At 44.2% G+C, this 24,782-nt stretch overlaps 1 protein-coding gene across 1 annotated transcript; it reads left to right on the top strand.

The window, feature by feature from the left end:
• Positions 1-19,292: 19,292 nt before the first annotated feature.
• LOC138664862 (glucose-6-phosphatase catalytic subunit 1-like) lies at positions 19,293-23,701 on the top strand. Its single transcript, XM_069751872.1, has 5 exons — positions 19,293-19,601; positions 20,174-20,283; positions 20,646-20,751; positions 21,137-21,252; positions 22,374-23,701. Exons 1-5 carry the CDS (start codon positions 19,372-19,374, stop codon positions 22,883-22,885), a joined length of 1,074 nt encoding a protein of 357 aa, XP_069607973.1. The 5' UTR covers positions 19,293-19,371; the 3' UTR covers positions 22,886-23,701.
• The last annotated feature ends 1,081 nt before the right edge of the window (positions 23,702-24,782 follow it).

The raw sequence follows: 24,782 nt of genomic DNA on the forward strand, positions 1-24,782 counted from the left end.
TGAGAATCATTAGTACTTTGGCTTCCTGTACTGTTATGATTAGGCAATTCAGTACCACAGTGAACATAGAGGTCAGAGCACATACAGTGATCTGACAATAATCCAAAAACATAGAACGAGCTCTGAGACGTGAGAACTCTGTTGACCGCAATCCCTAATTCTATCCAACAACACTAGAGGCAGCCGTGGATTGCGCCTAACGCTACCTATGCAACTCGGCACAGCCTGAGAAACTAGCTAGCCTGAAGATAGAAAATAAGCCTACCTTGCCTCAGAGAAATACCCCAAAGGAAAAGGCAGCCCCCCACATATAATGACTGTGAGTAAGATGAAAAGACAAACGTAGAGATGAAATAGATTTAGCAAAGTGAGGCCCGACTTTCTGAACAGAGCGAGGATAGGAAAGATAACTTTGCGGTCAACACAAAACCCTAAAAACCACGCAAAGGGGACAAAAAGACCCTCCGTACCAAACTAATGGCACGGAGGTACACCCTCTGCGTCCCAGAGCTTCCAGCAAACAAATAGAAAAGCTGGACAGAAGAAAAGCAAACAAAATAGCAAAGGAAAACTTAGCTATGCAGAGCAGCAGGCCACAGGAACGATCCAGGAGGAAAACAAGTCCAATACTGGAACATTGACAGGAAGCCAGGATCAAAGCACTAGGTGGAGTTAAGTAGAGCAGCACCTAACGACCTCACCACATCACCTGAGGGAGGAAACTCAGAAGCCGCAGTACCACTTCCCTCCACCAACGGAAGCTTACAGACAGAATCAGCCGAAGTACCACTTGTGACCACAGGAGGGAGCTCTGCCACAGAATTCACAACAGTCGACACTGCCCTCACAGATAACACACCAGACCATCCCTTTTACTCTGTCCATGTCGCCATCTCATCAGGAGATTATATCTCTGCTCGTCATTCCTGAGGGAATTGATGAGGTCCTGTTGGGAATACCTTGGCTACAGTACCACTCTCCTCATATCGAGTGGTCCTCTGGCAGAATCCTGGAATGGGGCGAATCTTGTGGGGGTAGGTGTCAGAGGGAGTGCGTTCAGGTTGCTACTACAGAGGTACCCGCAGATCTTTCCTCTCTCCCCAAGCAGTATTGGTCTTATGCAGACGTGTTCTCCAAAAAGGCGGCGGACATCCTTCCGCCCCATCGCCCCTATGACTGTCCTATTGATCTCTTGCCTGGTGCTGAGCCTCCCCGGGGTCGGGTCTATCCGCTATCTCTCCCGGAGACGGAGGCAATGTCACAGTACATCCAGGAAAATCTGGCAAGAGGATTCATTAGGAAGTCAGTGTCACCTGCTGGGGCAGGGTTCTTCTTCGTGCAGAAGAAGAATGGGGAATTGCGTCCATGCATAGACTACAGGGGTCTTAATGCCATCACCGTTAAAAATAAGTATCCTTTGCCCTTGATATCTGAGCTCTTCGATAGGCTTCGGGGAGCAAGGGTATTTACTAAACTAGATCTGCGGGGTGCTTACAACCTGATTCGCATCCGTGAGGGGGACAAATGGAAGACGGCTTTTAACACCAGGGATGGGCACTATGAATATCTGGTGATGCCCTTCGGGCTCTGTAATGCCCCAGCCGTTTTCCAAGACTTTGTGAACGATATCTTCCGGGATATGCTTTCCACCTCGGTCGTAGTCTATCTGGATGATATTCTCATCTACTCTCCAGATATTGACTCCCACCGGAGAGATGTTTGCAAAGTCTTCGACCTCCTACGGGCAAACTCCCTCTATGCCAAGTTGGAGAAGTGTATGTTTGAGCAGGAGTCCTTACCTTTCCTAGGCTACATCATCTCTGCCCAGGGATTGGCTATGGATCCTGCCAAACTACAGGCTGTGATGGACTGGCAGGAACCCCATTCTCTTAAAGCGGTGCAGCGCTTTATGGGGTTCCTTAATTATTATCGCCAGTTCATTCCGCACTTCTCAACTTTGGTAGCTCCCTTGGTTGCCCTCACCAAGAAGGGGGTGAATCCCAAATTGTGGTCTGAGGAGGTCTACAAGGCCTTTAACTCTATAAAGTCACACTTCGCTAGCGCTCCCATCCTACATCACCCCGATGTTGATAAGCCATTTATCATGGAGGTGGATGCCTCTTCTGTTGGTGCTGGAGCAGTCATCTTCCAAAAGGATACTCAAGGTCTGAAGCATCCTTGCTTCTTTTTCTCCAAGACCTTCTCACCAGCAGAGAGGAATTATTCCATCGGGGACAGGGAGTTGCTAGCCATGAAGTTGGCTTTCTCGGAGTGGAGACATCTCTTGGAGGGAGCACGTTTTCCCTTCCAAGTCTTCACAGACCATAAAAATTTGGTGTACCTGCAGACAGCCCAGCGGTTGAATTCTTGCCAGGCCAGATGGTCCTTATTCTTCTCCCGGTTTCATTTCACCCTCCATTTTCTTTCTGGGGAGAAGAACATTCGGGCCGACGCTCTCTCTCGCTCCGTTGTGTCATCTGCGGAGGGGGAGGAGGAGCCTCGGCTTATTGTCCCCACCGAGAGCTTGAGAACTGTGGCCCCGGTTTCGCTAGAGTCTGTGCCTCCGGGCAAGACTTTTGTACCATCCAGTTTGCGACCGGAGGTTCTCTCTTGGGCACACTCGTCCAGGGTGGGTGGACATTTTGGTACCAAAAGGACATCTGAGTTACTGGCGAGGACATACTGGTGGCCGCATATGGCTCGTGATGTCGCAGAGTATGTTCGGGCGTGTGTCTCTTGCGCCAAGAACAAGACTCCTCGGCAACGGCCAGCTGGTTTGCTTTATCCTCTGCCGGTGGCGGACAGGCCCTGGGAGATGGTCGGGATGGACTTTGTGGTGGGCTTACCCAAGTCTCGTAACTGCACCATTATCTGGGTGATCACCGACCATTTTTCCAAAATGGTGCACTTGGTGCCTCTTCCACGGCTACCTTCTGCACGGGCGTTGGCTGTCTTGTTCGTCAAGCATATATTTCGCCTACACGGTATGCCAGACAAAATTGTTAGTGACCGGGGTCCCCAGTTTGCGTCTCGATTCTGGAGAGAGCTTTGTCGTCTACTCAGTATTGAGTTGAATCTCTCTTCGGCATATCATCCCGAGACGAATGGGTTGGTAGAGAGGGCCAACCAGACCTTGGTCACATATTTACGACATTTTGTTTCTGCCAGGCAGGATGACTGGGCATCCTTGCTACCGTGGGCAGAGTTTGCACTTAACAATGCCGTAGCCGACTCCACCGGTCAGACTCCATTCCTCCTAAATTACGGTCAGCATCCGCGTGTTCCTGTGCCCATGCCTGTGTCTTCTGCTGACTCCAGGGTGGCAGACTGGGCTGTGGAGGCACGGGACATTTGGGACCGCACGCAGGATGCCATTCGGGCCTCCAAGGAGAGAATGAGGTCCTCCGCCGATGTTCATCGGCGCCCGCTCCGACCTTTGCTCCTGGCGACTTGGTGTGGCTCTCCGCCCGTAACATCAGGCTGCGAGTTGAGTCCACTAAGTTTGCTCCTCGCTACTTGGGTCCCTTCAAGGTTCTCGAACAGGTTAATCCTGTGGTCTACCGTTTGGCTTTTCCTCCACGCTTGGGTATCACCGACACCTTTCATGTGTCCCTCTTGAAACCCGTATACATGTCCCGGTTTTCCGAGTCATCTGCCGGGACATCGGGTTCGTCTACGGACGATTACGAGGTGAACACTATTTTGGGGTGCAAGGTGCTATGCGGCAAAAAGTTCTATCTGGTGGATTGGAAGGGTTATGGCCCAGAGGACAGGTCATGGGAGCCTGCTGAAAACATTCGGGCCCCACAGCTCATTGCTGCCTTCGAGCGTAGCGAGGCCCAAGGAGGGGGGGGGGCCCTAGGAGGGGGGGTAATGTTATGTCTCGAGTTCCCGCTTCTGCACAGGGGGAATCTCGAGCCATCTCCGCTGCGGTCTCCCATTCTTATCCAGCCGCAGTGGAGTCTGCTCAGCAGGGACGTCGGTCCCAGTGTCTTGCTCACTCTCACTCTGTACAGAGAGTTACTGCTGCTTCTTCAGCTTCTGCCATTAAAGCCAGTGCTGGTCAGCAGCGAGCGGACTTCTCTGGGACTAAGTCCTTGTCTGCACACACTGAGCATGCCCAGGGCAAGATCTCCCGTTGGAGATCGAGGGTCATGTGCTCAGGCCCTGCAGCACATTCCATTGGTCCTCTTGGCAGGTCTTGGAAGGGCAAAGTTTCTGTGGCCACTTCCTGTGCTGCAACTATATAAACTGCGCATGACCGCACGGCCATGCGCTAGTGTACATTTGCATACGTGTGTTTGTTGTGAGTGCAAGTCGTCCTTGGATACCCCTTCCCTATTGAATATCTGTTCGCGGAAGGTGTATGGTTGCTATCTAGCGCCCGACTTATCCTACAGCACGAATCACACATTACAGCGTCCAGTTGCTGTGACCGCCAGTACGGCGCCGTGCACTTCCTCTGTGCTTTCCTTACCTAAGCCTGGGTGGTTAGTGGCGTTCGTCAGTGCGGCACCGCATGCACTCTTGTGCCCTAATATTGTTATTTAGCTTCCTTTCACACCCAGTTGCGGTGTTGTGCCAGCAAGGGTCTAATCGGACTTCAATCCTAGTTGGGGTTGAGTTCGCTGACTACTTGCTCGCGCTCTATGTGCGGTACCGCGATCCTGTGACGCAACAGGATCGCTTCCTTCATGCTGGGTGAAGTTTAACCCACGTGTGTATACTTATGAGTACCGCCATATAGTCCGTCATTACTTGGCAGCAGGTTCCATCTCTGCACAGTGGACCCCGGGCTGCGAACGCACCATACTCTATCTGTCTTATTATTTGGTGCGTTCCGCTAGCCCTAACATTACACTAGCGCCAGGGTCTGGCTAGTAATGACGGACAAACAGCAATCCTTGCGGTATATCCAGCAGCTGGAGGGTAGGTTGGCGGCTCTTGAGAGCGCAACCTCAGCTGTGGATGTTACCGCAGTTGCTGTACAGGCTGCTAGCGTGGCTGCAGCAACCCTGTCCATTGCCACCCCTGCTCCGACATTTTCTCGCCTCCCGCTGCCAGAAAAATTTTCTGGTGATAGCAAATTTTGTAGGGGATTTGTGAGTCAGTGCTCTATTCACCTCGAGCTCCTGGCTGCACGTTTTCCCACAGAGCGGGCTAAGGTGGGATTTATAGTGTCTCTCTTGTCGGACAGGGCGTTGGAATGGGCTACGCCGCTGTGGGAGCGTGGCGATCATGTGGTGCAGAGTGCTCCGCTGTTTCTGAGCACTCTGAAACAGGTCTTTTTAGGACCTCAAGTCACCCATGATACTGCGCTCCAACTGCTGGCATTAACTCAGGGTGAGTCCTTGGTCAGTCATTTTGCCGTCCAATTCCGCATTTTAGCTTCTGAGCTGGATTGGTCGGATAAAGCTCTTATCCCCATATTTTGGAGGGGCCTGGCTGACCACGTTAAGGACGCTCTGGCCACTAGGGAGATTCCTGCCACACTGGAGGAGTTAATAACTGTCTCCACTCGAATTGACCTCCGTTTTAACGAGCGGAGGTTAGAGCGAGCCCAGTGTAGGCAGAGGTTTCGGCTGGCTCCTACCTTCGCCAAACCTCTGGAATCTCCGGTCCTGGTTCCTGAGTCACATGAGGCCAGGGAAGTGTCACAAGCGGGATCTAAGTCCCGGACCGCTTGTGCACTCAAGGTCTGTCATGTTTGCCAGCAGTCAGGACATCTAGCCACCAGATGTCCTCAGCGGTCGAGGAAACGTCAGCGTCTAGTGGTAGTAGGTGGAGGTACACTAGACACGGCGACGTTTGCCTCTAAATTGTCCTTTAAGGGGACAATTACTATAGGCTCATTCTCCCACTCGGTAGAGCTCTGCGTGGATTCTGGGGCGGAGGGCAATTTTATGTCTTCTGCCTTCGCCCAATGTCACGCAATATCCCTGGTTATGCTAGCTCAACCAGTAACGGTACGAGTGGTGAATGGGTCGACACTGCCCTCACAGATAACACACCAGACCATCCCTTTTATTCTGTCCATGTCGCCATCTCATCAGGAGATTATATCTCTGCTCGTCATTCCTGAGGGAATTGATGAGGTCCTGTTGGGAATACCTTGGCTACGGTACCACTCTCCTCATATCGAGTGGTCCTCTGGCAGAATCCTGGGAAGGGGCGAATCTTGTGGGGGTAGGTGTCAGAGGGAGTGCGTTCAGGTTGCTACTACAGAGGTACCCGCAGATCTTTCCTCTCTCCCCAAGCAGTATTGGTCTTATGCAGACGTGTTCTCCAAAAAGGCGGCGGAGATCCTTCCGCCCCATCGCCCCTGTGACTGTCCTATTGATCTCTTGCCTGGTGCTGAGCCTCCCCGGGGTCGGGTCTATCCGCTATCTCTCCCGGAGACGGAGGCAATGTCACAGTACATCCAGGAAAATCTGGCAAGAGGATTCATTAGGAAGTCAGTGTCACCTGCTGGGGCAGGGTTCTTCTTTGTGCAGAAGAAGAATGGGGAATTGCGTCCATGCATAGACTACAGGGGTCTTAATGCCATCACCGTTAAAAATAAGTATCCTTTGCCTTTGATATCTGAGCTCTTCGATAGGCTTCGGGGAGCAAGGGTATTTACTAAACTAGATCTGCGGGGTGCTTACAACCTGATTCGCATCCGTGAGGGGGACGAATGGAAGACGGCTTTTAACACCAGGGATGGGCACTATGAATATCTGGTGATGCCCTTCGGGCTCTGTAATGCCCCAGCCGTTTTCCAAGACTTTGTGAACGATATCTTCCGGGATATGCTTTCCACCTCGGTCGTAGTCTATCTGGATGATATTCTCATCTACTCTCCAGATATTGACTCCCACCGGAGAGATGTTTGCAAAGTCTTCGACCTCCTACGGGCAAACTCCCTCTATGCCAAGTTGGAGAAGTGTATGTTTGAGCAGGAGTCCTTACCTTTCCTAGGCTACATCATCTCTGCCCAGGGATTGGCTATGGATCCTGCCAAACTACAGGCTGTGATGGACTGGCAGGAACCCCATTCTCTTAAAGCGGTGCAGCGCTTTATGGGGTTCATTAATTATTATCGCCAGTTCATTCCGCACTTCTCAACTTTGGTAGCTCCCTTGGTTGCCCTCACCAAGAAGGGGGTGAATCCCAAATTGTGGTCTGAGGAGGTCTACAAGGCCTTTAACTCTATAAAGTCACACTTCGCTAGCGCTCCCATCCTACATCGCCCCGATGTTGATAAGCCATTTATCATGGAGGTGGATGCCTCTTCTGTTGGTGCTGGAGCAGTCCTCTTCCAAAAGGATACTCAAGGTCTGAAGCATCCTTGCTTCTTTTTCTCCAAGACCTTCTCACCAGCAGAGAGGAATTATTCCATCGGGGACAGGGAGTTGCTAGCCATGAAGTTGGCTTTCTCGGAGTGGAGACATCTCTTGGAGGGAGCACGTTTTCCCTTCCAAGTCTTCACAGACCATAAAAATTTGGTGTACCTGCAGACAGCCCAGCGGTTGAATTCTCGCCAGGCCAGATGGTCCTTATTCTTCTCCCGGTTTCATTTCACCCACCATTTTCTTTCTGGGGAGAAGAACATTCGGGCCGACGTTCTCTCTCGCTCCGTTGTGTCATCTGCGGAGGAGGAGGAGCCTCGGCTTATTGTCCCCACCGAGAGCTTGAGAACTGTGGCCCCGGTTTCGCTAGAGTCTGTGCCTCCGGGCAAGACTTTTGTACCATCCAGTTTGCGACCGGAGGTTCTCTCTTGGGCACACTCGTCCAGGGTGGGTGGACATTTTGGTACCAAAAGGACATCTGAGTTACTGGCGAGGACATACTGGTGGCCGCATATGGCTCGTGATGTCGCAGAGTATGTTCGGGTGTGTGTCTCTTGCGCCAAGAACAAGACTCCTCGGCAACGGCCAGCTGGTTTGCTTTATCCTCTGCCGGTGGCGGACAGGCCGTGGGAGATGGTCGGGATGGACTTTGTGGTGGGCTTACCCAAGTCTCGTAACTGCACCATTATCTGGGTGATCACCGACCATTTTTCCAAAATGGTGCACTTGGTGCCTCTTCCACGGCTACCTTCTGCACGGGCGTTGGCTGTCTTGTTCGTCAAGCATATCTTTCGCCTACACGGTATGCCAGACAAAATTGTTAGTGACCGGGGTCCCCAGTTTGCGTCTCGATTCTGGAGAGAGCTTTGTCATCTACTTAGTATTGAGTTGAATCTCTCTTCGGCATATCATCCCGAGACGAATGGGTTGGTAGAGAGGGCCAACCAGACCTTGGTCACATATTTACGACATTTTGTTTCTGCCAGGCAGGATGACTGGGCATCCTTGCTACCGTGGGCAGAGTTTGCACTTAACAATGCCGTAGCCGACTCCACCGGTCAGACTCCATTCCTCCTAAATTACGGTCAGCATCCGCGTGTTCCTGTGCCCATGCCTGTGTCTTCTGCTGACTCCAGGGTGGCAGACTGGGCTGTGGAGGCACGGGACATTTGGGACCGCACGCAGGATGCCATTCGGGCCTCCAAGGAGAGAATGAGGTCCTCCGCCGATGTTCATCGGCGCCCCGCTCCGACCTTTGCTCCTGGCGACTTGGTGTGGCTCTCCGCCCGTAACATCAGGCTGCGAGTTGAGTCCACTAAGTTTGCTCCTCGCTACTTGGGTCCCTTCAAGGTTCTCGAACAGGTTAATCCTGTGGTCTACCGTTTGGCTCTTCCTCCGCGCTTGGGTATCGCCGACACCTTTCATGTGTCCCTCTTGAAACCCGTATACATGTCCCGGTTTTCTGAGTCATCTGCCGGGACATCGGGTTCGTCTACGGACGATTACGAGGTGAACGCTATTTTGGGGTGCAAGGTGGTACGCGGCAAAAAGTTCTATCTGGTGGATTGGAAGGGTTATGGCCCAGAGGACAGGTCATGGGAGCCTGCTGAAAACATTCGGGCCCCACAGCTCATTGCTGCCTTCGAGCGTAGCGAGGCCCAAGGAGGGGGGGGGGGGCCCTAGGAGGGGGGGTAATGTTATGTCTCGAGTTCCCGCTTCTGCACAGGGGGAATCTCGAGCCATCTCCGCTGCGGTCTCCCATTCTTATCCAGCCGCAGTGGAGTCTGCTCAGCAGGGACGTCGGTCCCAGTGTCTTGCTCACTCTCACTCTGTACAGAGAGTTACTGCTGCTTCTTCAGCTTCTGCCATTAAAGCCAGTGCTGGTCAGCAGCGAGCGGACTTCTCTGGGACTAAGTCCTTGTCTGCACACACTGAGCATGCCCAGGGCAAGATCTCCCGTTGGAGATCGAGGGTCATGTGCTCAGGCCCTGCAGCACATTCCATTGGTCCTCTTGGCAGGTCTTGGAAGGGCAAAGTTTCTGTGGCCACTTCCTGTGCTGCAACTATATAAACTGCGCATGACCGCACGGCCATGCGCTAGTGTACATTTGCATACGTGTGTTTGTTGTGAGTGCAAGTCGTCCTTGGATACCCCTTCCCTATTGAATGTCTGTTCGCGGAAGGTGTATGGTTGCTATCTAGCGCCCGACTTATCCTACAGCACGAATCACACATTACAGCGTCCAGTTGCTGTGACCGCCAGTACGGCGCCGTGCACTTCCTCTGTGCTTTCCTTACCCAAGCCTGGGTGGTTAGTGGCGTTCATCAGTGCGGCACCGCATGCACTCTTGTGCCCTAATATTGTTATTTAGCTTCCTTTCACACCCAGTTGCGGTGTTGTGCCAGCAAGGGTCTAATCGGACTTCAATCCTAGTTGGGGTTGAGTTCGCTGACTACTTGCTCGCGCTCTATGTGCGGTACCGCGATCCTGTGACGCAACAGGATCGCTTCCTTCATGCTGGGTGAAGTTTAACCCACGTGTGTATACTTATGAGTACCGCCATATAGTCCGTCATTACTTGGCAGCAGGTTCCATCTCTGCACGGTGGACCCCGGGCTGCGAACACACCATACTCTATCTGTCTTATTATTTGGTGCGTTCCGCTAGCCCTAACACCAATTTACCCTCTATTATGATTTTGATGACTTAATCATGTCCCATCTTAATTGTTTTATCTAATGTGTAAAGTCATTTTGAATTATACTTGTAGTGGATGAGATTGTTTTATGCAGAATGAATGAGAATTAATAAATAATAAATAAATAGCTTTTGATGAAAGGAGCATTTGTCCGTATGTACATGGCTTCTGTGCCCATTGTATGGGAGGAAATTAGATTCCAGAAGAAATTCAAGCAAACATTGGGAGACTATACAAACCCCAAGCTGACAACTACATATTCTTAAATGCAGGAATTCATAGCAAACTTTATCTTCAGGGCTTACAAATAAAATTCCTTTACGACGGGCAAAATGGGTTCACTAAACTTAGTACCTGGAAACTTCAGCAACCAACACAACAGCTTGTTATTCACTGCAGGACACAAATACTCTGTCACATCTGATCCCTTGTTCAAGGTCTTCAACCAAAGCCTCGTCTTTGGATGGAGGTGTTTTCAGTAATGGATAATTATTAACCCATCCGGCCGGCTGTTTTTCTGTTGACTTCATTGGGAAATGTCATTCAAACTGACACCTAGTAAATGGCATGAACGTAGAGGGAGGAAAACACAGACCATATCTCTTGTAAACAAGACGAAGAAGGGTTAACTATGTTCCTTTGTAGATTACTCAAGACACAACCAGTAGCATTCCAAGTGCAAAAAACAACATGACTGCTGTTTCTCGGGAGTGCAGTAAGCGACTATCAGATGCAAAAATAAGTTGTAAAGATGGCATGCGTTACTATTTGTTGTAACGTATGATAAGCTGCTCATTTTTCAGAAAGAGTTTTCAATAAAGGTTGTAGGATAAACCATAGAATTGTATATGGTAATTTTTACTATTAAAGGGAACCTGTTACCGAGTTTTCCCAATATAAACTAAGGCCACCCCTTCAATGCCTCTTTTACAGTGTTCTAGCAAGATGTATATAAGTCCCCAATTCCAGTGCCCAGGAGAGAGGAGGCACCAAAGCAAGACCAGCGATGCCCATCGGTCCAGACAGCGCCATGTGGGGAGATTACAAAAGAGTGTTTTGGAGTACGCAGAGGAGGTTGGGGATTTATAAATAGCTTGCTAGACTGCTGTAAAAGAGACATTACAGGTGGCAACCGTAGATTATAATGGAAAAACCTGGTGACAGGTTCCCTTTAAGGACTCATGGGTTATTTATTACAGAAGAATATGAGTCCAATTAGGAACACTTGTGCAAAATATAATTTTTTTCTCTAACACTCAAAGTTCAAAGCCAAGTTTAGGGTCTTATAAGTGTGTTATTGGAGGTGAAATGAAAAAAATAGATTTGTAAAACATAAATATATGTTATAGAGTATTACATTAATAATGCAGATTTGTATAGTTAAAAGGATATAAGCGATAGATAGATAGATAGATAGATAGATAGATAGATAGATAGATAGATAGATAGATAGATAGAAATAGACAAAAAACAGCACTGAAGCACTCTGTAAGGGCCAAAGAAATGCATCATTGCTAAATAAAAATGTAGTTACAAAAAAGAAGGTTTTTAGTGCTATAAATTGACCAATTCATGTATGTCCATCAACCACGGCAAGGTGACACTACTGTTGCTGTGCTCTTTATTTGTATATTGTGCAGTCATTGCAGCTTGCACCTGTTTACACTATATAGAGGTGCTGGTCAGGTTTTAGTTTTTTGTAGATAAATACTGTAGATAAATTATAGACATTTCAAAATTGAAATCGCAGCACCAAGAAGGAAAAGTTGCACAATTATGAAAATCACAGGATCGATAGACATGCTAATGATATGCAAATGATGAAAAAATGGATAGAACTTTTCATAAGTATTTAGTCTGAACACCACGTGCAGAAATACACACACCTTTTTGTATGAGGTTATTAATGGTTGTCCGAGGAATGTTCTACCACTCTGAATGCACGTCAGCAAAATCAAGATGCGCTGCTGCAGCTCCTTATGGAATTGCCAACCAATGACACCCCAGATGTGCTGGAAGGGAGACAAGTCGGGAGACGCTGCAGGCAATAGTAGCATATTTAGGCAATATAGGCTGCTCACAGTAGCATGACCAACACTACTACTACTACTATTGCTGCTACTATGAAACTACTACTACTAATAATATTTAATCGAAGGAAATGTAAACCAATGCAAATATGGATCTGACTGTGATTGGCAAATGAAAACTAGTAATTACACCTTAGAGATGGGGCTACATATACCAGAATATTTACACAAAATTTTTACAATATATATGATTTTTACATTAACCCCTTCATGACCTTGGGATTTTTCGTTTTTCTGTGTTCGTTTTTCACTCCCCTCCTTCCCAGAGCCATAACTTTTTTATTTTTCCGTCAATTTGGCCATGTGAGGGCTTATTTTTTGCGGGACGAGTTGTACTTTTGAACGACATCATTGGTTTTAGCATGTCGTGTACTAGAAAACGGGAAAAAAATTCCAAGTGCGGTGAAATTGCAAAAAAAGTGCAATCCCACACTTGTTTTTTGTTTGGCTTTTTTGCTAGGTTCACTAAATGCTAAAACTGACCAGCCATTATGATTCTCCAGGTCAGTACGAGTTCATAGACACCTAGCATGACTAGGTTATTTTTTACCTAAGTGGTGAAAAAAAATTCCAAACTTTGCTTAAAAAAAAAAAAAATTGTGCCATTTTCCGATACTCATAGCGTCTCCATTTTTCGTGATCTGGGGTCGGTTGAGGGCTTATTTTTTGCGTGCCGAGATGATGTTTTAAATGATTGCATTTTGGTGCAGATACGTTCTTTTGATCGCCCGTTATTGCATTTTAATCCAATGTCGTGGCGACATAAAAAACGTAATTATGGCGTTTCAAATTTTTTTCTCGCTACGCCATTTAGCGATCAGGTTAATGCTTTTTTTTAATTGATAGATCGGGCGATTCTGAGCGCGGCGATACCAAACGTGTAGATTTGATTTTTTTTTAATTGATTTATTTTGATTGGGGCGAAAGGGGGGTGATTTAAACTTTTATATATTTTTTTTATTTTTTTCACATTTTTTTTAACTTTTTTTTTTTTACTTTTGCCATGCTTCAATAGCCTCCATGGGAGGCTAGAAGCAGGCACAGCGCGATTGGCTCTGCTACATAGCAGCGATCTGCTGTTCGCTGCTATGTAGTAGAAAATCAGGTGTGCTGTGAGCGCCGACCACAGGGTGGCGCTCACAGCCACCGGCGATCAGTAACCATAGAGGTCTCAAGGACCTCTATGGTTACCATCCAGACGCATTGCCGACCCCCGATCATGTGACGGGGGTCGGCGATGCCGTCATTTCCGGCCGCCCAGCCGGAAGCGGTAGTTAAATGCCGCTGTCTGCGTTTGACAGCGGCATTTAACTAGTTAATAGGTGCGGGCAGATCGCGATTCTGCCCGCGCCTATTACGGGCACATGTCAGCTGTTCAAAACAGCTGACATGTCCCGGCTTTGATGCGGGCTCACCGCGGAGCCCTGCATCAAAGCAGGGGATCTGACCTCGGACGTACTATCCCGTCCGAGGTCAGAAAGGGGTTAAAATAATAGAGTACAGTACGCTTTGTTGAATTTGCCTCCATATTTAGCTGAATTTATAGTGGCTGATTACAGTGAACGAGTGTGCAGTATAAACAGGCTGCCAATCACTTTAGGAACAAGTAAGATGCTCATTCATGAAATTAAATTAATTTTAAGCAGGCTTAAAAATCATGGTTCTTGGCAGCTCATGGTTGTGTGTACACAGCTAGACAGGCCGACCTCATTTCCTATGTGCACAAAACAATCAGTAATAGAACGTTCTGTGAGTATAGCCTGTCATTGTTCTCAGATTGTTCTCAGCACCACACGGCCTGTTAACAATGAACAATGTGCTGCCGAAAACTATAATTTTTAAACCCACTTAAAAATCATTTCATGATCGATGAACTGCTTAAACCGCCCGAGTAGCAGGAAACAAGTGTTCCTAATGAATGCTCATTCATGATAATTGTCCAGTTTAAAGACAGACTAAATAGGCTATTAAACGATCATCGTTCAGATCAGGTAATAAGTAGATGATCGGTGGTCATTTAATCCCGCAAGTCAGGTGGTGTAAGGTTAGATTCACATTGCGTTAGGGCGATCAGTCTAATGGATCCATTACTTAGCGTCACTAACGCAATGTAACAGATCCGCTAATGCGCCCATAGACTTACACTATCATAACGCATCCTAACGCATGTCAAAATTGGCATGCGTTAGCGATGATGCGTTACTTTGTGACGCACCCTCGAACACGGTTTACTACGTTTTCAGGGAACGTTAGGTCTAACGCACAGTGAACGGACGCATTCGCTGTGTATAGACCTCTATTCCTAAAGCATGCCAACGCAAAGGTGCCATGCGTTAGCGCATGCGTTAGCGCAATTGTAGAAAAAAAGAGATTTTGGGTATCAACGTTAGTGCATCCGTTTAAGGGATCCATTAAACGGATGGCACTAACGCGATGTGAACCTAGCCTTAAAAACACCATTAGCAGTCAGCAGTGCCACAGTCATAGGGTTACTTACCTTAATACCTATTTGCCCCATTCATGCCCTATTCATGATAAATTGTTACAAATTACAACACAATGAAAACAGAAGGTTAAACTTTGCCTTGTGAAGCTTAGAAAGCAGGGGGTTGATGAACCTGGACATGACGTTATTTAGGAGAGTAATCATTAATTACATCACTGGGGCACAGGAGAACGAGTTCTTGTGAACTTCAGTGTATGACATGTGGACAAAACAAGTTTACTGGTGGCATGACAAAAATCCCATGAAAACAAGTATAATCGGATTTATTTTCATTGGTGACATTGGGAATATGAAATCAGGACTACTGCTGGGAATAGAGAAGTCATCTACATGAATTTTGTAAAATCACGATTTTTATTGTTAAGATGCAGACAGTGTATAGAGCTTGTTCCTGGAGCTTGGATATAAGTGATTATGACTTTTCATTCACTTTGACCCCTGTACCACTCCCCACTCAAAACACTCACCTTGTGTCGAGGGAAAAAAAAGATCAGTCTTGTTGGATTCCAACATGCCTGATCCTTTCTTCTCATTGGAAATAAGTCAAGTGTTTGGTCAACAGCTGTTCAAAGCGTATGGCCAACTCTAAGAGCCAAGTTTAATAGTCTATTCATCTAGTCCTGTTGGTGTCAGATTATTAATATATGTCCATGCTGTATGGCTGATTTTATGTGATTAAACAACATTTTGAAGGATTTTAGAAAAGATAATTACATGTGTATGAACCCTATAAAGCAGCATTCCCCAACTTCAGTCGTCAATTGCCACCAACAGATCATGCTTTCCGGATTTCCTTAATATTGCACAAGTGATGGAATTATCACCTGAACAATAGTAAGGAAATCCAGAAAACATGATCTCTTGGTGGCTCTTGTGGACATGCGTTGGGAAACAATGTTATAACGAGTTTGCCAGATATTGAATCCATAAGAACAGCTCCTTGTGAGGACCTTGCACTAAGAGGAGACATAGCCATAGTTTAAAATTCAATGCATAGTTGTAGGTAGCGAAATCATAATTTATGATCCAGAGCACTCTTTCTACCTCAGTAGACGTAGTAGAAACTAGTAACCTCAGAACTGTCATCATGGCATCGTGTACAGATTTAGTAAACAAAACAGTAAAAGGAAGGGTGCTCTGCCCACATTCCTGCATCCACATTGTTTGCATTTAAACCTAAAGACTGTTTTCTCTTAAATAATCCATTGGATTTTAAAACTAATGTTATGGCTCTTCTTGCAATAATAATTGCGATCAAATTCCCTGCAACTCTTTAAAAGTGGCCTAAAGACAGTTATTAGTGATGGGTGAGTGTACTTGTTGCTCGGGTTTTCCCTAGTGCGCTCAAGTGACCTCCGAGTATTTGTAAGTGCTCGGAGATTTCGTTTTCATTGCGGCAGCTGCATGATTTACAGCTACTAGACAGCCTGATTACATGTGGGGATTCCCTAGCAACCAGGCAACCCCCACATGTACTCAGCCTGGCTAGTAGCTGTAAATCATTCAGCTGAGGTGATGAAAACTAAATTTCTGAACACTAACAAATACTTGGAGGTCACCCGAGCGTGCTCTGGAAAACCCAAACAACGAGTGCACTTGCTCATCAACAGCTCATCATAACAGTTATCTAAAAAAAAAATGTTCTTCATTCTCTAGTATCTGCATCTATTACTCCAATAAGCAACAGAAAATAGTTGTCTATAAGATGTGCTGTACAATCAAATACAGTTATGTGAAAAAGTCAAGAGGCTATAATAAATCAATAGCGTTTCCTACCGGATAGCACAGAATATAACTATGTCCTATACTTACATATTAGAACATTTGTAGTATTGAATGAGACCATGAAAGTTCTTCAGTTTTCATCTGCAACATCTACTGGGGCTTCTTGAAGGTCACATGGTTGTTTTTTTTTACATTCTTAACAGTCATAACTTTTGCCTGAAATACCCTGTATTCCAGCTGGTTTTCTGACTTTACTTTGTAGACAGCTTGAAACAGATTAGTGTAAAGTAACATTGAGGACACTGGCCTTTTGCTTTCACCCCTAGGACCTCACATCTCCATCTCTGATAGTTTAGAACTTCTTCCATCTGTTGTTCCTGCAGAGTTCAGATACAGAGGTTATTGGTAACAAGAAACTAAACATTTCTGGAAAGATAAAAGTGAGAATCTAATGCATAAGGTTTAATGTTCCACATTTTATCGAAGATTTTGGTGCTGACAGTAGTTTGAATGAACGTCTTCCAGATTACAGATGTTATGACTACAATTGGCAGAACAGTTTGTAGATTAAAATGTGCTGTTCAGAAAAGATAAGTGTCTGTTTTACATCGTATATCATCGATGCTGTGTCAGTTGTTGGGCCTTCGTCCATGAGGCTCTTGGCCAATCAGAGTGCTGATTGTCGTCAATAAAAGGCTTTGATATCTGGAAATGTGCTAATCCCAGCGTAGAAGTCCAACTGGAAGATAAATAAGTAAAACATTCATTAATCTATATTTCTAATTAAGACTTTGCAAAAATGTTTTATATATTAATTACATAACAGATTTTAAGCGTATAATCTCGGTATGTGTACCTTTGCAGGAATAGGTGATCTCTTTTTATGGAAAATGGGCATCTGGCTGTTGTGTAATGTGCTAAGTATTAAAAGTATTACAGCTGTTCCAAGTAGCTACAACACAAGGAGGCTATGAAGTAATAAAACATCTGGCGTTTTATCCCCAAGTATAAAGGAGGCTGCATTACAGGCCAGTAATACAAGTAATTTATTCCACCCCCCCTCCCCCACACAAAATGTAGGTTTTGTACAGCCGAGCAATCATCTGTTCCTTTGGTGATGGGGCGTCTGACAAATACCTTTTAGTGGAGCATATTTTATAAGAAGCAGCATAACTACAGATGAGAATTTGACCCTGTCTCTTTCTCTGCAACTTTCTTAGATATTAATTCTCTCCATTCAGTCATGTCCCATCAGTGGATTCCCTGGAGGCCAATTCTCACCATGCTGCTGGGTTTTACATAGCGTCTTTCAATTCTTTGATGTTGATTCCTGTGTCATTCTTGATGGTAACCAGTGGTGTAACTAACGGGCTCCGTTGCTACATTTGGACCGCCCCCCAAACGGAATAAATTATATATGTATCCTCCATCCTCGTATATAGGTTTCTAGATTCCTCATCCTGATATATATGTCCCTCATTATGGTCCCCAGGGGCATATATAGATGTCATGGGCCCATATAGAGGAAGTATAATGCCCTCCCATAGTCCTCCCTATAGTATAATGCACAGCCCATGGTCCTCCCTATAGTATAATTCATCCCCATAGTCCTCTATATAGTATAATGTATCCCATAGTCCTCCATATAATATACTGCACAGTCCATAGTCCTCCATATAGCATAATGCATAGCCCATATCCTCCATAAAGTATGATGCCCAGCCCATAGTCCTCTATAAAGTATAATGCCCAGCCCATAGTACTCCATGACGAATAATGCCCAGACCATAGTCATCATTGAAGTGTAATGCACAGCCAATAGTCATTCATGTAGTATAATGCACAGCCCAGAGTCATCCATGTAGTAGTATGGTCACTAATTAAAAAAAAAATCAAAATACTCACCTTCCCTGTGCTCTCCCGCTGCGTCGTCCTCTTGTGAAGCCGGCAGCAGACCTCAGCGTGCGAACGGCGCGCATGACATGATTGCCATGTGCTCTCAGTCCCTTGCTTTCAGCTGTTGGCTTTTGATTGTCTGCTAGTCATTGCGCCACTGATGGTAACCAGCCAATGAACCTTTTGTCTTCCCGCTCGCAGACACAAACAGAAAAGAACCCCTGTGCTACAACAATACATCGGCTCTTTGCAGCCCAACAGCCCAAGGGCTCATCATAATGCACAATTCCACCTACTTTGGTGGTGGAAATGGGCCCCATTACCTCCTGAGCCCATGTGCAGGTAGCACAAATGATTAAGCTACCTTGTTTTACAAAGGTATTGCTGATTGCTTCCATGCATAACAGAGGCCATGACACTGTGCTCGATTTGTTGTACATCAGATCCAATTGGTGAGTGAATAACCACTTTAACTTATAATAAGGTCTGTTGGGAATCCATCGAGCTTTACATCATTTAACAAAATTATGTACTATTACTGAAAAGTAACAATACCCCCATCAAAGAGCAAATGTGTGCATCTTTATAATGTAAAATAAAACAAATAAACGTCATATGAAACAGTAAACTGGTGGAATAGCTATATTAATAAAAATCCTCTCATTTACGCAAATGATAAAATGTGAATCTAAAAAATAATAACATGTTCTGCAGTGTAATAGTGCATTCTCAGAATAGTAATGATTATCAGGAGAGACTTGTACCATTGATGTCTGATTGACTAGCAATATCGTCAAAACCCTCATCATATCCTAAAAGGTTCCAGAGGGTCAGAGTTAATCAATGAGTCTCTGGAATACAACGCTGACTTATTGAGCTGTTTTTCAGTTACGTTGTACCAAACATGTTTGTGACATTACCTTTGATCGACAGGAGTTTTTTTTTTCTTTTGACTAAAGTAATTTTTTTCTACAGGTCCAAAGGTCAGAAAGCAGGTTTTTCAGTGGCAAACAGGAGGCCCAGGACGGTATAAATATTGCTGAAGGCGCACAGTGACACACAGTACACATCGTGATACTAACAGCTTCACATAGCACTAGTATAGAGATTCAATTAACTCAATAATGGAGAACGGAATGGATGCTCTTCACCACTCTGGAGTCCAAATGGTCCAATACCTCCAGATGAACTACAAGAGTTCTCAAGACTGGTTCATGTTTGTCTCCTTTGCTGCTGATCTAAGAAATACTTTCTTCATTTTCTTCCCCATCTGGTTCCATCTTTGCGAGTCAGTGGGCATCAAACTCATCTGGGTGGCAGTGATTGGGGACTGGCTCAACCTTGTCTTTAAATGGTGAGTATATAAAAAAGGAGTATTGTAATTAATAGTAACACATTGGATTAGATTGTTATATCTAACTTTTTTGAGTTAGGGGGATAATACTGAGTGGTTGTGTTCACCCCACTAATTAGGATCATACCGGTGCTTAAAGTGGTAAGCTGAGGATTCTTTACGACCAATAGATATAACAGTTTGCTTACAATTTGGTTCACTTGTAGATTAATAGGTATAATTATTTAACATGTAATTGAATAATATGTGGGATAAACCAAAGTACATAATAGTGTAAAATCAAAGGACATCACATTATTGGACCCAAAAAATGTCATGGGTCACATATAAACATTGGCACCGCTAGACCTTTTGCCTATTTTTACTTCTCATCCTTTATTCACCACAGGACATTACATTTACCTTTATGTGAATTGAAACTTATTTGAAAACTCAAAACATTGTTTAGTCTACCCATAGATTCTAATTTTCATACTTTAACCAAATAACCCACTAAAACAGATAAATATGATAATTTTGTAAATCTTGTATGTATAATCTTTTTTTTTAACTTGCTCTGTTTTATTTGCTAGGATTCTTTTTGGACAAAGACCATATTGGTGGGTTCATGACACAGATTACTATGGAAATACAACAGCTCCAGTCATTGAACAGTATCCTATGACATGCGAGACCGGCCCAGGTAAAAAAACAAAAAACAAAAAAATAAAGCTGTAATTGACACATTAAGTGATATCTTGATCCATCTTTCTATTGTCTCATTGCATAATATAAATGTAATCAGCACTCAGATCATAATATGCCTAGAACTGAGACATTAGGCTTCTAACTTGAAGAATCTAATAACTTTGAAAAAAATACATCTATTCTGAGAAAGTCTAGATAAGGTTCCCTATGTTCAGGCTTTTTTCTACCTTTTCCGCTCATGTGGTCTCCTACTACAATGTATACAGTAATTCGACATATTTATACAACTAATTGAAGATTATACATTGAATATCATACCTGACTTGTTCACGTTTCTTTCCACTTACAACTTTTTAGGAAGTCCTTCAGGACATGCGATGGGGTCTGCTGGAATTTATTACGTCATGATCACAGCCATCCTTACAATCATGCTAAAGAAGAAGGAATCCATGTTTTCTAGCCGGTAAGTAGAGACACTTCTAATTCCATCTTAAATTATTAATATAACACTAACTGAATAACCGTTTAAAATCATAATCTCACATGATATGAAACTACCATGGCTTACGGTGGCATTGCTATATTGATCCCAATAACATGCCAAGTTCACAAAGTAAAGCCTTAGAAAATTCCCCATTAACTTAAAAGAAAATTCCCTTTCATTTCTATGTCCAAAATTTCTTATGATTCCTGCACAGTAAATTTCAACTATATAAATTTACCTTTACTCCAGAAGTCTTTGTGACCATTCTAGGTGTACTACTGCGGCATGAATTGTGTAAATGCTCATAGCTTAATCAATTTAGTTGTGAAGTGATCACTATATTTTAACTCCTCTTGTATTTTAGGTGCCTGCGTGGAGCACTTTGGACCATGTTTTGGGCTGTTCAAGTCTGCGTCTGCTTATCCAGAATCTTCTTGGCTGCTCATTTCCCTCACCAGGTTGTGGCTGGAGTCATTTCAGGTGTGTAATGTGAATACCTTCATGCCTGAATCTCCTCATTAATGTAAAATAATTTAGGAGTAGGCTTTAGGAGAGGACATTAATGAAGCCTTGTATTTGATGCTCCATGTATTCTTTTGGTCTATGATAGGATGAAAATGACTCCATCCAACTGTAGTTGTTTCTCCTGTTGGACCAAAAAATGAAAACTACCCATTCCTTTCTTGTAAAAATGATTGCGACATCCTACATACACTGAAACCAACATTTTACTATCCCTAAAAAAATGTCACGGGCAGAGAAATTCCCAGTAGATTAATCAGTTTACCGATACAAAATGCTACAGAAAAAAATATAATTTTGGATGGTGCTATCCAGTATCAAATCACTTTTTCTTTTTGTCTTATGGTATTTGTTCTCTTTTTTAAACAAATTCGTCAAAATGACACACGTGGTTCATGAAAATTTCCCAAAGTCGAAAATGATCTTAAATTTTCGTCTTTCAACTTTTTATAACCTTTAAGTGCATGTGTCGCAAAAATTGTGCAAAAATTGCGCAACAATCACTCCAACGTAGATGGAGTCCATTTGCGACAATTTGGAGAATTTTAAAAAAGTCGCAAATGATGAATAAGATGAAAACATCAGCAAACTTTAAACTCTACCCATAATGGTGAACACATAAAGTACACTTTAAAAAAAGTGAAAATAGAAAGAAAAATTGGGCATAAATGAAACACAAGTGTAATACACCAAAATCTAGACAAAAAAGTCACAATTTAAATAATGAATCATACCCTATGTTTCTTAATATATTTGGGCTATGGTAAAAAAGTAATTTATGTGTTGGGCATATTTTATGTGCAGGGTCTGGTAGCAACACATTGGATTTACCTTTGCGATAAATCAAGTCAAATCAAAGAACATCTGTCTGCTTTGTTCCTGAAATATTGTATCTTCTATAATATGACAGAGAGCAGGCCTACCCTTCAGTAGTTGTGTAAATGTTTCAGTAAGAGGCATAATATAGCTGTGAAAGAAATATGAGACTATTTTCCGCTCTAGTAAGGTGTTTCCTGTTATTTTTTGGATGAGAATTAATACTGAGATCTAATCGTGACCCTGTTCCTTCTTCTACACAGGCATTGTAGTGGCTGAAGCATTCCATCACACGCAATCTATCTACAAAGCCAGTCTCAAGAAATACATCCTTACCACCCTTTTCCTGTTTTCCTTCGCCTTGGGATTCTACCTCATTCTTAAAGCTATGGGTGTGGACCTACTATGGACACTGGAGAAAGCTAAGAAATGGTGTGAAAGACCTGAATGGATCCATATCGACACCACACCTTTTGCTGGTCTCCTTAGAAACCTGGGCATCTTCTTTGGCTTAGGATTGGCTCTTGACTCCAAACTTTACCAAGACAGTTGCCGTGGCAAACAAGGAAGCCAGTTCATGTTTCGAATTTGTTGTATTATAGCCTCCCTTTTTGTTCTGCATCTTTTTGACTCTTTCAAGCCTCCCACTAAAGTGGAGATGCTCTTCTATGGCCTTTCATTCTGCAAAAGTGCTGCCGTGCCACTGGCTGCTGTAGGAATTATTCCTTATTGTGTTTCTCAGCTTCTGCACCAAAATAGTAAAAAATTTCTCTAGGATTGTTTATTTTTTTAATTGTTTTTTAGGCCTTATAGATTGTAGCATGTACGTAGAGATTTTTTTCAACATCTTCCAATATGAGCATCTACAGTTTGGAATGAATGTCATTCTGTAAAAATGCAGACACTTTCTTACTTGGAATTGTCACTGTAAGCAGAAAGTATTGTGACCGTATACATAAAAAAAAGTGTCATTAATGGATGTTAAACTGGCCTGAAAAGTGGCAGACTTGTTAAAGAACCATTGGCACATCAAACTAAAATAATGATAAAGACTATAGAATTTATTGAAGACTTCAGAAACCATTTCTAGATATATTTTTTTCCAATTTCCAGAAGGAGAATCTCCAGATATTTTGTTCTCCACTAACACAGACATTTTTAATTCTCCTACAAGTTTAGTCATATAGTCCCACAATCCTTTACCATGGCACCATCATCCTATCTTTATGCAGAAGATATTGGCGGATCCAAGCTGTTCTTAGTATACAACTGAAATCCTTGGCTTCCAGCTAACAGAAGTCCAAAAATTGCATTGGGACATTTGGTCTGAAGATAATAAGCAAGCTAAGAACTGTGTAGCCCTATCTAAATGAACAGGGTGTAATACTCTAAATGGGTATAGTCTCCATGTGTGTTTTATATTTTTTATGTTTAGCTTCTTTATTAATATATATATATATATATATTTATTGACACATTTAGCACCTGATGTTATTTGGTTGTTTTGACCACGACAGAATTTGTTAATTGTGTAAACTTTTTTTTTTTTAAATGGGATATTTTTTAATAAAAAAAAAGGAAAATACACAAATGATTTTGTGTTTTTGTTTGTTATATGGGAAATAAGGTAGTGTGCAAATGTTTTAGGCTGGAGTAAAATTTCTGCAAGGTAAGAACGATGTCTGGAATAGAAGTAATAGATTACCGTAGATTTATCAATGAATAAAATACAAAGTAAATGAAGATAAGAGAAAACAAAATCATATCAACATTTGGTGTGACCGTCCTTTGCATTTAAACCAGCAAAAATTCTTCTGGTTACACTTGCACACTGGTTTTAAGGAGCTCAGCAGAGAGGGTATTCCAAACATCTCAGAGAACTAACTACAGATCTAACCTTGTGGCTTGTTTCACCATGTGGTGCTTCTGTCAGAGGTGTATCTAGGGTTTCTGGCACCCATGGCAAAAATTCAGTTTAGCGCCCCCCCCCCCCCCCAGGACATATGCGATTTGCACACTTGGTCATGTACCGACGAGCCGCTAACCCTAATGCTCTCAATGTTCTAGTGAAAAACTGAGAGAAGCAGGAAGAGAAGCTCATTGTCACAGGACCATAAGTATGAAAGTCGCATATGAGTGAAGTGTCCATGTGATGACTACCTGAACCTGCAGAGCTGAATCCTGACATCGCAGGATTCTGAATTCTCACAGTTAATGCACTGCACATGGAGCGCCCCAACCAGGGCAGCGGGGTACTCGGTACCGGGTCTGATCTTAAAGGGGATGTCACGGTGGCTGTGACCCGGTCCGTGGCCCTGGGCGTTCAATTAAAGGGGAAAGTTCTTTTAAGGGGAATTGTGGTAAAGTCTGTTTTGACCCCACCTGTGGTGTTCGGTCAATAGTGGGACCGACGCTACGTTAAAGGGGTCCCCTGTGGGATGTTGTTGCAGCACTGATGGTACACTTCCCACAGGTGAAGCGGAGTACCCAGGGGTCCTAAGCTGTGTTGGAAGGTGGTGCATGGCGACAAATAAGTGGAGGACACAAGTTGTAAAGTCTTTACCTGGTTTACTGTAGTTAGCAGGCCACAGTCCAGGATACCAGGCATGGATGATGGTATGGCCCAGCCGGTCCAGAGGCAATGGAGGGTTCCCTTGTTCCAGTAGAGGTCC

The sequence above is a fragment of the Ranitomeya imitator genome, chromosome 2 (assembly GCF_032444005.1).
Source record: "Ranitomeya imitator isolate aRanImi1 chromosome 2, aRanImi1.pri, whole genome shotgun sequence".
NCBI classification, from domain to species: Eukaryota; Metazoa; Chordata; class Amphibia; order Anura; family Dendrobatidae; genus Ranitomeya; species Ranitomeya imitator.

What these genes read in the sequence shown, in the direction of transcription:
- LOC138664862 (XM_069751872.1), top strand. Translation starts at nt 19,372, where the DNA reads ATGGAGAACGGAATGGATGCTCTTCACCACTCTGGAGTCCAAATGGTC. An exon ending in CTCAACCTTGTCTTTAAATG is followed by an intron (nt 19,602 to 20,173) that starts GTGAGTATATAA and finishes TTTATTTGCTAG; the next exon opens with GATTCTTTTTGGACAAAGAC. An exon ending in GACATGCGAGACCGGCCCAG is followed by an intron (nt 20,284 to 20,645) that starts GTAAAAAAACAA and finishes ACAACTTTTTAG; the next exon opens with GAAGTCCTTCAGGACATGCG.